Raw genomic sequence first — 17,078 nt, 5'->3', positions numbered from 1 at the left:
AGGGCCTGGGGAATCGCTGGAGCTGTTCGGGACTAGCAGTGAAGAAGTCGGGAAAGGCCCGCGGGACTCGGGTGCAGTGCGGAAAGTGCACGCATTACCAATGCAATGTCAATAGTGCGTAAAAGTTACAAAGTTAGTTATTAATGAACCTTCCGAGTGACCTAGAAGGATGAAACTTTAGACACAGACACTAGAGGTGTATACCAGTGTGGGAACACCGGTGTTGCCGAGATACCTCACCCACAGGAAGCGGGTGCACAGGGTCGAAGTAGTGTCGGGTTTCGTCACGCAGGTCGATGGTGCTTGGAGCTGAAGATGCTGCAGGCGGCTCGATGTGAAGAGTTCCGGTGGATCCAAGGGTGGATCTGAAGAGGTGAAGACCTGAAAGCAGAGGGGACAATGTTCAAAGTCACTAGCCAGTGACTACCGTGGAACCAGGAAGGAACCAGGCGATGTCGGGTGCAAACAGGTGATGTCGTGAAGATTGTCTCTGCAGCCACGTGGACACGAAGAGGTCAAGGACGTCCAGGAGTCGGTCACGAGCTGTCCCACGTAGGCTCTCACTGATGGCGGTGTCGGCAACTTGATTGGAGCAAACAGGCCTTGGCTAAAGCAAGCCACGCAGGAAGTGATTCAAGCTTCTCACTCGGACCAGCAAGGTCAGAGCGGGTGCTCCTTTTCAGGGGAGCAAGGGCCAGTCTGGAGCAACCAGACCAGCGGTGTAGTTTGTCGTTTTCGTTGCCAAGATGGCCGCTAGCCACGTGGAAAGTGGCCGGGATGGCGCGTCGAGTGGCACAGTGCAAAAGGGCCCCACGCAGATCGTGGAGATGCTGGGGGGCTGATCTTTGGTGCAAGGGCTGCTCGAGGTTGGGGCTTCTCAAACCCCAAAGCACAGCGTCGAGGGTGCCTCGGGTGCTGCGCAGTCAGCTTCTCGGGGGTCTTTCAAGAGGTCCGGTCCCACGTCTCTCGGTGCCTCCACGGGTCCCTTCTTTGCAGGGACTGTGGATCGGGCTGTGAGAAGTCTGGGAGTCTGGGTCTTGTCAGGCTCTGGGCTCGGACTCCGGCGGGAGGCGGCGGCAAAGCAGACGTCGAGTTGCTGGATGGTGCCTGTGTTCACAGGGTGGCCACTCCTAGGCCACAAGGGAGATGCTCTTCAGTCTTCTGTGCAGCAGAATGTCGAAGTCCAGTCGTCTTCTTAGTTTCAAGTTGATTCAGGATGATCTGAAGTCTCAGGACACAGCTCCCACTCTTATTCGAATCTGGGGGGCCGGATCACCTACTAGGTCCCTCCTCTGGGTGGGACCAGGAAGGGGGGTGGTTACACCCCCTTTCCTTTGTCCAGTTTCGCGCCAGGACTGGGGCTGGAAGGCCCCAGCACCGGTTTGAACTGGCCTATGCACAGGGACACCTTGTGTGCCCCAGGCATGTCTGATTCTATTCAGCCCTGTCCTACCCAATACACAAAATCCTGTCTGGGGTGGTGCTATCACCTCCCAAGGCAGGAAACCCTTTGTCCAAGCTGCCCTCGCTGGAAGGACTCCCAGCAGCAGGAGGTCAGACTTGTGTCTGTGGTGGCAGCATCCATTTTGTGATGCTGAGGCTTTGTTTAACTTTAACCGGGGTTCAGGTTAGGTACATGTCGTGCCCCTCTAGAAGGGTGGAATGCTACCCCCGTCGCCAGAGCTGGCGAGGGGGTAGTATTCCAATTCGTATGACACCTTACTCGACATGTTTTGATAAAGCCAAACCAAAGATAGCATTTAACCACGAGGTTCATAATGCACTTAAGAGTATATGGTATGGCAGTATCATGAAACAGCTAAAGGACATGGTTCTGAAAGCTGCAGACAGGCTCAGCTCATGCCAGAGCACTATCTCACATATTCCCAAGCACTCTGCCTCCAGGATTGATGAGGCCTTCCATAGGAGTGGCTGATAGGGACATATGTGTCCATTTTAGGTTAGGTATAGGCATACTACACCTAAGTAAGGGGTGGTTACACCGACTTACCCCAGCTGAGTGGTCAGCCAGTTGTGTCAAATATGGAGGCCAGGCCAGGGGTGGCACAATACGTGCTGCAGCCCCTGGTAGGCCTTGGAAGCACCTATGCCCTGGGTACACTGTTACAGGGGCCAATAAGGTGAACCAGTTCCAATTGGTAATGTACCTAAGGTACATGGAGTCCATTTTAAGGAGAGAGCAATTAGCCTGGGGCCCTGAATAGCAGGATCCCAGGCCAACTAAGTCAAAAACCAGCTAAACACTAGGCAAAAAGTTTGGGGGTAACCATAGTCAGATATCCACCTTCCTATACAATTGGTGGTGGTGGTATGGACCACGCATTTTATTAGGATGAGACACCAGGACAGACATACAGTGGACAGTATTTGAGAATCCCACTTCTCTTCAACCTCTGATACAAAATACTATTTCTGAAAGAATCAACGTAGATTTTCAAATTACGCACACGATGAGGGATTAAGCAATGAGATTCTGTTTTCTTGTGCTTCAAACTTAGATAACAAGTATGGATATTTTTGACATTCACTGGTCAGCTGTCTTTTCATGATGGACGGACAATTCCTATTCTATCCTCCTCACAGATAAACGACATGCAGGATGGCATCAGTATATAGACAGACCACAGGTGGCAACCACATTCAGCACACAAATCGAAGACTAGAGGACATTAACCTTGGACTGTTGATTTATATTGGGGACGTTAGAAATATCTTCTTACTGCCTACGCACTGGTATTTAAAGTGAATAGCTAACTTGTGATCCACAGATGGATATGATTAGCAGGCACAATGTGTATTTCCTCGCCCTGCCTTACTCGCCCTGCCTTACTCAAAGGCGAATTAGAAACCATGGAAAGCTATATTTCCCAGCATGCTTGCACAGCACCAGTATGGCGTGCGGCGTGATACCACTTCCAGGATATCCGTCTCAGCTGCACCCATTGTTCAGTATAATGGTGCCTTCACTGTAAACAAAATGGATCTTTGACAGGCCCGTGATGAAACAGGAGGGGACCACTTGCAAGATGTTGAGCACCCATTCCCTGACAGTTTGTTTTATTTCTTGATAGCCTCATGTTAGATGGTGCATCTAGGGTTATTCAGCTTAAGTTGACCATAATGTCTTGTTGGTCTTCTGTGTATTGTTTATGTTCCATGACAATTCAATCGTAAAGTAAATCCCCAAACTGATTCCAACAACATTTATGATATTCTTGAGCTCCATATGCTATCTTACCTGAACCAGGATCCTAGACATGATGCCATGTATTTGATCTATTGGCACTGATCTTTCAAACCCACGTGATATTGGTCTCTGTCAGTAGTTCCTTGAAGGCTCATGGTTTACTAGGCTATGATATGAGGACTCCTAGGTTAATTATGAGCCTAGCTACATTCAAGCAGTTGTTTATTTTATTTACAAATTTGATATTTCAACAAAGTTGTCATCTCTATATTCTGTTTATGATGTTACTTGCACTGGCCCTTACACCAATATCCCGCAGGCAGCATTACAGAAAGGACAGGTACCAGTAAGGACGTTTTGGCCATGCGGGCGGATGTAGTTATTTTCATATATATTTTCATATATTCATATATTACCTACTGGCAGTCGCCAGTAGGTAGTTCTAGTTAGGACCAAGTTTCCATAGGAAGATCATTTTTTGGTTTGCTTATAACTTTGGCGTTGTTTGATGAATCTTCATGAAATTGTTCAAACTAATTCTGTCTTAAAGGGGGGTCCCAAAACGTGTTTTCTCCATGCAATTTCCATAGGGAACTTTAGACAAGGCTACAGGTTGAACGGGTGAACGGAATTAACCCAAATCTGGCAGGGAGAAGGTTCATGGTCTAGAAAGCACGCTTTTGTTTATTTGGTGTAAATCTGTTCAGTAGTTTTGGAGAAATATCGAAATTTACAGATATCGATATTTGGGAATTCTGCCATCTGATTGGCTGAGGCGTTACGAGCACGAGCTTGCTGCTTATTGGCTGGCAGGGTATGCTCAGACGTGAGTCCCTTGTTCACTTGGCCACTGGATTCAAGATAGCCTGGCTGATGAGGATTATGAATCCGAAACCGGTCCCAGGATGCTTGCTTCCAGTCCAGGGAAGACATGGCTTGGCAGTTCGGGCTGGACTGTTCCCATGAGGCACAGAGTCAGACTGATTTGCATATAGCCATGTCTGAACTGGGGTGGCTGAGTGAACTAAAGAATGGTGATGGATTAAACCCAGATCAGTTGACTGGGGGTGAGTGTTTGATTTGTTCAAACTCTCCGTCCATCATCCCCTTTTGTATCGCTTTGTTCGCCCTAAGTGTGGCAGGGTATGCTCAGACGCGAGTCCCTTGTTCACTTGGCCACTGGATTCAAGATAGCCTGGCTGATGAGAATTATGAATCCGAAACCGGTCCCAGGATGCTTGTTTCTGGTCCAGGGAAGACATGGCTTGGCAGTTCGGGCTGGACTGTTCCCATGAGGCACAGGGTCAGACTGATTTGCATATAGCCATGTCTGAACTGGGGTGGCTGAGTGAACTAAAGAATGGTGATGGATTAAACCCAGATCAGTTGACTGGGGGTGAGTGTTTGATTTGTTCAAACTCTCCGTCCATCATCCCCTTTTGTATCGCTTATTGGCTGCAAGCTGTTGCAACTAGGAAGTATTGGCAGCCATTTTGTGATTCCGTTGAAACGAGTAAGGGGGAAAAGGGCGAAAAGAGAAGGAAACAGGATATATATACACATACATACACATATATACACACACATTTTTTTCACAATGTGGTGTATGCACAAAGGAAAGATGCACATATACATTAGGGTTGTTTAGTGCCTCACTAGAATGGGTGATGCCATTTCACTATCATACAACAATATGGCTTGAGAACTATGGATTAATAGGTGTTGCTTACTCTACAGCCTCTTCACAATGTGAGTGCAGTCTTGGACAACATGAGCATCTGGAGAATACTCTATTGGTCATGTACCATTTTTACACCATTGGACATCCTAGGTATGGAGCTAAAAATCAAAAAAGACTTGTGTTAATCCTGAAGAAAGTCCACCTGAACATTTTCAGGGCTGAAACATGTCGACCTCTTCATCAGAGCGAATTATCCCCTGGTTTTTAATATACCTTTTGGGGGACAGTAATAAATGAGATTTAGTCCACCTAATATATATTATCAACAGTGATTCTCCATCTCCGTTCCTATTGATTAGGGATTATTTTTCACCTTTCTTTAGCACTTATACCACAGCCACACACACAAATCCTGTGCCATAGTGCTCCCTCACACAGTAGCCTAAGAACTCTTCTGCTTCGTAGGGTTCCAGCCGACACCTTTGGGCATGAGGAAACCCCCCTATGATGAAGCATGTCACCAGGTTGGTGGCTGAGGGCCTTCATATTTAGTAGAGGAAATCCCTTAGACAATTATCAGGCTGGTATTTCATATTAGCCTATTTTTGATTTAGTCTCCTTCTTCCACAGGATAAGTTTTGTTATGTCTTAAATGGGCCTGTATCCCTATGTGTTACCCCCCTTTGGTTTTCTCACTCAGCCCATTCAATAAAGTTAACAACCCGTTAGGGGAAGCCAGTGTAAGCCCAGTGAGTGCATCATGGGGTTTATGCCTTTAAGTCTGGCCTCTAGATTTAAAACAATTTTATTTTTTTATTTGTGCTACACGTCAAACTAGTGGAAAACACTTTCCATTACTCTTTTTTTTTTTTAAACCTTGCATTTGCTTGTATCATGTTATCAGGTTCCCTCTTCTGAACCTTGTTCGATAACCACACACTAATTACAAAAATATTTTACTACCGTTATATTCTGAATGGTCTGCAGCCTTCTGGTGAATTTTTTCTTGATCCCAGCTTTGAGGGTGTTCCCGTAGTCCAGCATGCGGCTGACCAGGGCCTACGTGACAATTTTTCGGATGCCGATTGAGAGCTATTTGAAATCTTCCTCAGCATCTTCAGGATATGGCAGTATGAGGCGGTGACGGCATAGACTTGGGTGGTCATGTCGAGTTTGCTATCAGTGATGATCCAGAGGTTCTTGGCATGAGTGCTGGGGGCCGGTCTTAGCTCTAATGGCCACCACATGGAATCCCAACGTGATGTTCTCATCCAGAAGATAACAAGTTCGGTCATGTCAGTGTTTAGCTTTAGACAGTTGGTCTTCAACCAGTGGTTGACTTCAGTCCTGCAGGCCTTCAACTAGATCGTGGTATTGGGTGTCTTGTTCAAGAGGGAGAAAGTGAGTTGTGTGTTATTGCGTAGGAGAGGACATGGATATCTTTGAAAGCGGATGATCTTGGCCAGAGGGATCATGTATGCGCTGAAGGGGGTTGGGCTCAGGGAGGATGCCTGAATATATCCCTATTTATCTACACCAGAAGCACAAATGGTAGTACTTGGATATGTCATGAATTACTGCCCTGGCCACAGGAATTATCTCTAGCTCAGCCTGCCAAAACAAACTCTCCCACCTCAATATGGTCTAACTGCAAAAAGCTCTGGGAATTCATAGGATTGTCCGAAAGGCAATCCGCTCTCTCCTCATCAATGCCCACTATTCCCTCAGTTGCAGTGCATATATCAAAAAGTCTATAAATACCATCAACACCATAATACTTGGCACTCTCTCTGCTCATCCAACCAAAGATTAATCCAGAAGGGATTGCAGCTCAACCAGAGGCAAATGCTTCACGGACATCCCAGCTGTAGTGTACACTCCCTATGAACATTGGCACTGAGAATTACCACCTTGACTTTAGAAGCAGCTCCAAACTCACCGGTTTTGATATTTCCAAGCTCCGACTCAATTTGTCAGAAAATATTTTAAAGTAATTTAGTTGACAGAGGTGTGGGGTATATGACTATTCATTCATTAGAATACTTCAAAGTCTATAAAGTATTTAAAACCAGCAGTGAAAAGGCTGAGAGGCCAGCCACATCATTTTAAAGGTAATTCTCAAACTCACTGCAAAGTGGGACGATCGAGAAATTAATTAATCAATCTGTGAGGGTAGTTTACCCACAATACCTTGGGCAGAAAGCGTTCCGGTCTACTGGCCATCCCCTCAGAATACAAGAGCAGCAATGTCAACTGCAACCCTTTATAACGCAGCAGATTTTTGTACCTGGTTTGGTCTGAGTCGCTTTGGTCATCAGATGGCATGCCTTCAAGGGTAAGTCGGAGGTCTCCCTCATCTTGAGCCATTCTTCCTTCAAATAAAGGACAACAGGGACTTCCAAACAGGTTTCCTTTCTGTTGACTTGGTACTTGCACAACAAACTCCGGTCATTAGACGCTGAAAAAGAGGTTCCCATTTTAGGGTTCAGAAAATGTCACCAAAGGACTTCTGTTCCAGAAAGGTCATTAAAATATATATTTTTTTTAAAGTATACAAAAACAGTTCAGGCTAGACTGAAGCAGGGTCATAACTGATTTCCATATGGCTGGGTCCAGACAAAGGTGGCATAGTATGCAAAATAACGATGGACTGATGCAGCCCTGAGTAATTACCAGTGGCTTAGATTAATTCAAGCATTCCATCCATTACTTTTTGTATACTTTTGTGTCGCCCTGAGCGGGACGGGTATGCCCAGATGTGGAAACAGAGAATACCTGACCGATGAGCCCTAATTAGGGCAAAACCAATTCTGGGTTCTTTGTGTTCCGGTTCATGGGTGACCTGGCAGTTCGGGCTGGACTGTTCCCATTGAAGCAGGGTCAAGATAGATTTGCGTATGGCTGGGTCCAAACAGAGGTGGCATGATGAGAAAAATAACGATGGATTGGGATGGGTTCCTAAGTAATTACCAGTGTCTGAGATTAATTCAGGCATCCCATCCATCAATTTATGTATATTTTTAAATGTCATTAAACATAATCCTGGGTGTTATCATTTAAAAGCATTCCGTACAGAGCACTAATGAAGCCTAACTGCTATGTTAAGGACAAAACAAACGTGTTTGCGGCTTGTAGAATAAAAACGTAATTTATCCTAATTCGTTCTAAAGCAATGAAAACAGTGGAGCAAATTCAGCTTTCCCCCAAAAAACAAACTTTATGAATAGACGGCTTACTGTACATCTTGGAAGACTGCATTTCATTACATTGCTATCAGTCCTTCCACGGAGTGCCAGATGAGACCGGGCTTCTGCTGTGCACATGAATGTGAGCAGCACGTCGCATGCAGCTGTTCAAATTATTCCTTGGTCATGGACTGAACGAGTACCTCACTAGCACTTTTGTACAGACAGGGGTGAGTCCTGAAATGGGCAGCATGTCACTGCTCATACATCTATACAGGAGTCTGTACTATGGCTCCGGTGAAATAAACAGGAAGTTCCAGGTCAACAAATATTTTTTGCTCTGCAGTGACTCCTCATTGTAACCCACATTTGTGTCTCGGTTATGACATTTTGGCTACGCTAACGTACGTTTATGGAGGGAGACCTTGGAAACGTGGGCATTGGATTCTGTGCAATTTGCCCCTCCATTCAGTACATCATGCCATGTTTTCTATGTGTGCAAATATGGCGATCCTCTTCAGTTTAGATTGACGCTACTTGCTTGATATTAACTGGTTAACTCCTCAATTAAATATTTACATTTGAAACAGAGTGTTTCCTTAAGTCTTAAAAAATACTGTAACAGCGGCCGTTTACAAGCAAGGGACGTGAATACAATCCAACATTCCACTATTTTGTATAAACTACTTACACTGGTGATTGTCTTTTAATGTATTCATTAACCATTTTCTATCGAACAGCCTTATTATTAAATAACTTGTACAGTCTAACATTAGGGTGAGAATAACTGCTTCCGTAAATGTCTCCAATAGTGGCGTCCAGGTGCTCACAACCAATAAGGCAGATGGAAAAATTATATTCTATTACCTTGGCTTTGCTGCATAAGCTCTTGTTATTTGTTAACGGTGTGGCCCTCACGAGTGTATATGCCTCTGGAACAGCTTTTGGCTTTCCATCAGTGACAGAATTCCACTGATGTGGTATTTTTAAAAGTCCCCTATATGGTGATGGACGTGTACCCCTAACTGAATACCTTAGCTGCATAGATATCTGGACCCCTGGAACTGATGTTTTGGTCATGCGCAAACAAGGATTATGCATGTGTGCCATGACTAAGGCCATGATGGGAGGCGTGCACCAAGAACTATATTCATAGTGGTATAGGGCTACTGCCCTTGCTAGGAGTTAAATGACACCAATGAGGTGGTGTCAGCATACCTATTTTGTGTTTCATATGAGCAGTGCGAATAGGCCTATTTACCTGTGCCACTAGAGTGGCACTTACCGTCTCATTCATATAAAGTTCCGCTGCTGTATACTTAACTCACCCTTAGCCTAAGTGATGACTGTATGTAGTGCCAGGCTGCTTGTGATATTTGTGTATGCATGCTCTACTGCGTGTGCCTGTACGTAGTACATAAATATGGAGGCTTTTGGGTTCCATTTTGGAAGCCCAGGGCCCGGAAAGGCTAGTTGGAGAGGAGGACTGCAACCCAGACTGAAAATGCGGATTGTGGACATTCTTCGGGCGGATTCGGGTCCCCCACATAGGAGGAAATGTAGCAGATCATCCTGAGTACATCAAAGGTCTTTTTGATTTAAGAAAGAATTGCTGGTCAGTGGAGCCAGGACTCATTGTCAGGCGAGATGGTGGGCCTGATAAGGTTGGCACTGTAGGACCAGGGAATCGTGATAGAGGGGAAGGCCTAGGGCTTTTATTTGGTGTGAGGGAATATTTCAGTGGAGGTTGACAGCGAGGTGTGATCCCTGGTAACTTTCACAGCCTGTGTTGTGCGTCAGTCTGAATTCAAGATGCTTTAGCTGTAGCAAACTGTCCCTTTGACAAAGGATAGGATAGATGAGAGGGCACTTCAAAAGAGTTGACACCCACAACACGAATTTCAAAAGACAAGACACTAAATCACATCTGTGTCTCACTTATGGAAAGTTGGCAACCCCCATATGCCAGGTGGGGGTCACCATCTAGTTTTAGGCTGTTGAAAGTCGGTAACTCCTGTATGTCAGGTGGGGATCACAGTGAGGTTTAGGGCTATTGCACTTGCTGTTGAAAGCTGGTAACCCCCTTATGACAGGTGAGGGCCCTGTGAAGCTTAGGGGCATCACCATTTATGGAGTAAGTTGTTGACCCCTACATGCCAGGAGGGGGCCACTGTGATGATGAGGTCCATTGCCCAGGAACATTGTGCCAAGGGGGCCACTGTGACGATGAGGTCCATTGCCCAGGAACATTGTGCCAAGAAGATACCTGCCAATGGATAAAATGAGACCTGTCCTAGAGACCACCGCCATTGGTAACACTTACCGAATGCCAAGGGAGCTGCAGAGGACGTCTGACAGTCATGTAGGCCAGCCGGAGACTCTGGCAGCCCTACATGTCATTTAGTACAGACTGCAAGATGCTGCGACTCTCCTGTATTGAAAGGCTGGGTTGAGTCTTGCATTTGTGCATGCTTTGCACCTACTGCCCTCCAAGAAGCCCTGGACTTCTCAACCTGCACTGCCTCTGAGAGTCAAGTGCTGAAGGGGTAGTACTTGCCCAGCAGTTCAGGATCCATAGGGCAGCAGGAGTAAGAGGCCTCGACTCTAATGGCTGGCCACAATAGGCCCTGCCTGCCCTGTGGGGCTGTAAAAGGGGATCAGACATGTGGTCACTGTAATGTGCACTCTTAACTGGGTCAAGCTATGATGATATGAGAAGCACCCAACTTGCCCTGGCCACTGTCCCACAGGACCAGAACCGGTGGAAGATCCTTCTCCTACCTCACCGCCTAGACCTGTAACACCTGCCCCTCCACCTCAGGCAATCCCTGTTGTTGACCCAATTCAGGAAGTCCCTCAAGACCTGGCTCTTTGACTGAACCTCCACACCCAGACAGATGAGCAGCCCTCCCTCCCACCCCCTCAAAGCACCTTGAGACCCTCACAGTTGAGTATCCACGCCATACAAGCTCCTGCTTGATTGATTGTCTCGATATAGACTATAAAAGTGGTAGCTGCAGTCCAACAAACTATGTCAGTGTGGAAAGGAAATCACCAAAACTTAGAGCTGCTGCAACCATAATTAGGGGACCAAGGTCTGTTAGTCTCCCTGCAGGGTTTGGGATCATGACCCAGGAAGTCAAGATCATTTGCCCCGAGTCTGGAGCACAAGCCTTCAGCCTTCCTTCCAAGACCAGTGAACCCTGTGAGAAGGAGTGGCTGGAGGGGACGAGGTCCAGCAGGGATCCTGTTGAGTGGATCCCAGTGAGCGAACTGCAAGATGTGCGATCTGGTTGGAACTGTTGCAAGATTGCAGGCCATCCACCCCACTTGTGGAAATTCGTCAACCCGCATATGCAAGGTGGGGGTCACCATCAAGTTTAGGGCCATTGTCCTTGCTTTTTAAAGTCGGTAACTCCTTTATGTCATGTGGGGATCAGTGAGGTTTTGGGCTATTGCCCTTGCTGGTGAACGTTGGCAACCCCCTTATGACAGGTGAGAGCTCTGTGAAGCTTAGGGCCATCACCCTTTATGGAGTAAAGTGGTGACCCCAATATGCCAGCTGGAAGCCACTTTGACGAGGTCCATTGCCCAGGAACATTGTGGCAAGATGATCCCTGCCAAAGGATAAACCAAGACGGGACCTAGAGACCATCACCATTGGTAACACTTACCGAACACCAAAGGAGCTGCAGAGTACACGTCTGACAATCATGCAGGCCAGCTGGAGACTCTGGCAGCAATGACGTATCATTCAGTACAGATTGAAAAATGCTGCGACTCTCCTGTATTGAAAGGCTGGATGGAGTGTAGCATTTGTGCATGCTTTGCACCTACTGCCCTCCAAGAAGTCCTGGATTGCTCGACATGCACTACCTCTGAGAGTCAAGTGCTGAAGGGGTAGTACTTGCCCAGCTGTTCAGGATCCATAGGGCAGCAGGAGTAAAGGCCTCAACCACCATGGATGGGCCCAATAGGCCCTGCCTGCCGTGTGGGACTGTAAAAGGGGTTTCTACATGTGGTCACAGAGATGCACACCCTTAACTGGGGCAAGCTTTGATGTAAGCACAGAGATGTTGACTCTTTACTGTCATCCTATTTCTGATCTCTGCTGTCTCTCTCAGTAGGCCAGCTAATATGCCTAATACAGGCTGAAGACCCAGCTGACCCTGCACCAGTGGATCTGAGCCTGAACGCTACCCCACAGCTAGTTGAGCTAAGTACCTGAAGCTAAGAGACGCACAGCCTGTGTCTAAGCGTACCAGAAACACCGTGAATGGAGGAGATACACTATGTCTGGTGACACAAGTCCACTTTTAGTGTTTAGTATAGTTGCATTTATTCAGCGAGTTCCGCACCACGTGACCTGATGGGCGGACTCGCAACATTGGATTCACTCAGGGCGCCGACGTTGGAGGCGGAAGGTCGGTTCACAGGCTCAATCACTACAGTTTCACTCGGTAAGGTTTATGACCATCAGTTTTAAAACTCACTATGAGATCTCCTTTCACACACAGGATGTTCCTGTGATACCATTTTTGAACTGCGCGTGGTTTCGCCTGGATTTGGCAGTAAGCTAGCAACCGGTACTTCATCTCAGCTTTCATTCGTAACTCACTGCACTACAATTGAAAATTGTTTTCGTTAACTTGTTGTTTAGGGTTTGGTAAACGACAAGGGTATTTACGCAGGATTAGTGAGTGGACGTGCACGGAGCTGTTTAATACTGTACGTATTCTTGACGTTCATGGAGCCTTTTTTACACTTAAGGGGAGATAAACTATCACTCTTTTTCACTTTGCGATATTGTCACAAGCATGTTTTCTTTCTTTCACGACAACTTTAGTTGGTTTTTTCCTCACCTTTGTGAGCGCCGTAGCTTTGATTCCCCATCCTTTCTGATAACATAGTTGACACGACATCTTGCATCTAGCACTTATTGATTGACTTTTGAGACACGGGTGCTTTCTCTTGGTGGTTTGCCTTTTTGGTTCTTTTCCCTCGGTGTTACTCCTGAGCATTTTTTGTGATGTATAGTTGTATATATGTGAGAACACAATACAGTTTGGTATGTTGCTGTTTTTTAGATCCTGTCGAATCTACACTTCAAGAAACCATCCACCTATGGAATACTGTACCTTTGATTGTATATTATTAATCCCCTGAAGAAGGGTTCATTATGTAACCCGAAATGCATTGGGATGTTGGATATTGATTTTGAATAATCAATCATTGAGTTGTGGTTATCACCAATTAATAGGAATTGAAAATATGACGTGATAATATTTTCATGTGCCTTTTGTTCAACATTGATTACGAATGTTTACTGATGTATGTGTATATATAATTTTGACGTTAATTGTTCATGAGAAATGAGGTTATCTACTGACCAATAAATGTGTACGTTGAATACTGTGTATATATATTAAAACTTCATTGAGTTTCCAAAGGCTTAATGCCCAACAGCTGTGCTTCTAGCAGTCCAGGGCTTCCCTGGGCCTTACTTACATGTTTGTTAATTAGGAGGGAGTCAGGCACACATCCCTCACTCTAGATAGCACGCTAAGATTTTTCAAAACATTCACAACCCCATCCTTACAATCGATCACGGTTGTGCAGATCCACCCTTTACAAAGATTTTCATAAGCCATCAGGGTGGCATTTTCTGGAACAAGCTACATCCTCCCACCACTGCTCCTGAGCTTTGTGGTTTCACATCCAGGTACAAGTCCAACCCTATGCTGTTGGTACAGAGCACTCCATGCGTGCACAAAGGTAAGGCAGCCATCTGTGGCGCAAATCTAATCAGACCCTTTTCTGCACCTACATCCTTCAAATCTCAAGCTTGCCTGGCTGTCCAGGGCCAATACCAGCTGGTAGGCAGACCTGCAACTCAGCTGCCAAGAGCTGCTGTCCAAAATGGTAGTGCTGCTGCCTTTGCTGTGATGGTTCTACGGACAGAAGGGGTTGACTGAAGCTTGCACTGTACAGTATCTCTACTGTGCCCGCATTGAAAGCCTGGCTTGCTCCCTGTTTCGTCCATTTCAAAGCTTTATGCCACTAATCCATCAAAAGTGATTGACAAACCACAAACTTTCTTTAAGGGAGCACAGGTCTCAATGCTAGGAATAGGTCAGCAGTGTGGAGCAGACTTCTGTAATGTAGCTGCAAAGGAATTGATCGCAGCCATTGCACACATGCCAATATTTTGCAAAGAGAGAGCGATTTAGAAAAATAGTCAGGTGGGTGGAATTCTCCCTTTGTATTTTTAGGCAAGCGAAATCTAAGATGAAGCTATTATGGCTATGCAAATAGGGAGCCTCCGATTCCTGCCTAAATGAGGAGCGTTGACATGAATGCTTTCGACCTCGTGTATGCGGCACTGCAAGCAGCCTGTATGTTGCAAACATTGAGGTCTGCACCAGCGCAAAGACTGCAGGCGAGTCTGGTGTCATTTAATCACATCGCTTCGAGACTACCTCCTGTTATAAGCAGCTATACCAAGAAATAAACCCATATTAATAAATATGGAGAGGGGATGCGGCGTAACTGCCAGAGCTGCCTACTACGGAACTGGGGATTCGGAACCGGGTTCGAATCTCATCGCCGGCTCAACATCTTGCGTAACGGTGCTCATGTAAAGCGCTCCCATACTGTCGGGTCGAGTTCGCGCTATGTCAAATAGCAAAAAAAATGTTTAATATACGCGTGTGCCCCCTGAGTTATCCTTAATTCGATTAAATGAAGTGGGAGGCACCGAAATGAACCCAACTACCATCACAGCCCTATTCTTTGGAGGAATATATTTTCTATTCGAACTCCAGAGCGCGAGCCAGGAGCGTCCATGCGCTCCGAGGAAGAGGAAGGGCATGGCGGGATCTTCCACGTTGTGTCCCATTACTTCCTGCAAGGCCCTCCTGCCGCCTTTGCGCTGAAACAAACATTCCACGTACACCCCCTTGCTGCCAAACGATGCCTGCCCCAGATGAACTTACCAATGAGCAGCTCATCTGTCGGGCGCGGACTTACCTGGCAGGGGCCGAGGAGGGGCCGCAGACTTCACCCCCCAGAGGCCGGCGCCTCCCGCTTGGAACCAGGGGCCGGGTTTACCGACAGGGAGCTGGCGTTGCTCCAGGGTGGGCGAGTCGAGTTCAGGCTTCCCAGCGGCGCCACAGGAGCACAATTCCAACCGATTTAATAACTAGGATGCGGTCTGCTTCCAGATACCGAGCGATAATTACAGCCGTCGTTACAGAAGCGCTCTCCTCCTCCCTTGGCTCGAACACCCGTCAGGGCCTAGCGGGGAAGACATGTCCTGGAACCGGACACCCTTCCAAGTTCCCCCATGTGGACATGGTCCGAGCTGATTGATCCGAGAAGTGGTAATAATCTGTCCCAGCAGTCATGTCTGCTAATAGCCCGGGGTACATGCGACCCGAGGTCAGCCTGACCGGAGAAACCCAGGCCCAAGTCCAAATGTCAAAATACCCACATTTTGGCGCTCCTCCTGCCAGCGCTGTGTGTGCCCAGGTGAACGCCCTTCCCCGCCGTTATCGCCCGAAAGCTACACAATCCACATAGCAAGAAGCAGAGGACACCCGAGAGAACGCCTTCAAATGCTTAAGAGGATAAACTTGAATGGTTTATCTTTTTCTTAAAAAAAAAAAATAAAAAAAATATACCAATAATTTTCACAACTGAACAATCTACGGTTTAGAATTGTGGCAAATATTATTGTGTCTCAAAAAAGGCATGACAAAGTACTTGAAAGAACAGAGGTTCAGTTTTCATGTTTTCCTGTTTTTAAGCAATGGCACAGAAAAGATACGCCCTCTCTAAGAAACACCTGATGTGGACATCAGCATTTTATTTAAAAAAAATATAAATAAAAGCACAGGCCACAATATACTCTACATCAGCATCTACAACCAACTAACACAAAGACCCCAGACCATCAAACACCACCGCCAGACTCATTCTAGACATCCTCAGAAGCGCTCACATCACTCCCTACTGGCTACCCATCCAGAAACACTGCTGATTCAAGCTGGTCACCCACACCTACAAAGCCATCCACAACACTCACACCAGCATACCTCAACGACCAACTTCAACACTACCAACCTTGAATACAGCTACGCTCTACCTCTCTCTCCCTCCCTCACACGGGTCTCACGCATCTGCAGAAGCAAGTCAGGAGGGCGCTCCTTCTTCATCGCCGCCAAGTACTGGAAGGAACTTCCTCAACAAATCAGGACAGTTACTCCCAGGGCCCACTGCCGTTATTCCAAGATGGGGGGGCGGGGAAAAAAAATAATAGAAACTTACCTTTCCTACATGCCGCCAAGATCATCTCCTCCCGTGCCACGCTGCTCCAGTCCTACTGTCCCGACGACACTACAGTTCCCATGGGCACAGGCTCCCAAACCCCACCCAATCCCAGCTCTTCTCCAAGCATGAGAGAAAAGCTGGAATTGGGAAGAGCTGGGCTGTTTATCCCTCCAGCAGGGTTCTGGAGCCTGTGCCCCTGAGCACTAGTATATATCCATGGAAACAGCATGGAGCTATCAAAGTGCACATGTGGGTTTGGCCGGCTGTGGCCGGCTGGGCAGCCACACCCACTTGCAGACATTTAGTGCCTGCCAACCAAACCTCCTCCTTGTCAGAAACCATACAGATGCACTAACCTGTAGCAAGGTGCAGCAGGAGCGATGTCCGACGCTAAGTCTCCCTATCCCCTGCAATGGCACACCCGGGTGTAATAAACCAACACCACTGAGCGTAACACCGCCAGGGAAGGGGAAAAAATGGATAAAAGAAACAATAAAGTGCAGCTGTTCAAAATAAAGTAGCAGATAACTTCGGATATCTGTTCGAAGAATAACTCTCTGATCTTGTATGGTAGACCCTGCAGAGGGAGAGACAAGGTATCATTCATATATTCCAGACCTCCGAATAGATCAATACACTATGTGAATGGAATATAACTTACAGTTTAGATAGC

At 46.7% G+C, this 17,078-nt stretch overlaps 1 protein-coding gene and 1 long non-coding RNA gene across 4 annotated transcripts in view; one reads left to right on the top strand and one right to left on the bottom strand.

Moving 5' to 3' along the window:
* Positions 1 to 15,377, bottom strand: part of SLC35B1 (solute carrier family 35 member B1) — a 252,538-nt gene extending 237,161 nt beyond the window's left edge. For both annotated transcript variants that reach the window (XM_078645262.1, XM_078645263.1), the window contains exons 1-2: positions 15,104 to 15,377; positions 7,177 to 7,347 (exon numbers count right to left, since the gene is read on the bottom strand). In XM_078645262.1, the coding sequence (XP_078501388.1) occupies positions 7,177 to 7,256 (80 nt within the window). In that variant the 5' untranslated portion in view covers positions 7,257 to 7,347; positions 15,104 to 15,377. The remainder of the gene's footprint in view (positions 1 to 7,176; positions 7,348 to 15,103) is intronic.
* The window catches only part of LOC144755891 (uncharacterized), a 226,891-nt gene that overhangs the window by 95,606 nt on the left and 114,207 nt on the right, over positions 1 to 17,078 (top strand). The window lies entirely within an intron of this gene.

The sequence above is a fragment of the Lissotriton helveticus genome, chromosome 5_1 (assembly GCF_964261635.1).
Source record: "Lissotriton helveticus chromosome 5_1, aLisHel1.1, whole genome shotgun sequence".
NCBI classification, from domain to species: domain Eukaryota; kingdom Metazoa; phylum Chordata; class Amphibia; order Caudata; family Salamandridae; genus Lissotriton; species Lissotriton helveticus.
Note: the sequence above shows the minus strand (reverse complement) of the source record. Positions and strands in the feature narration are given on the sequence as shown.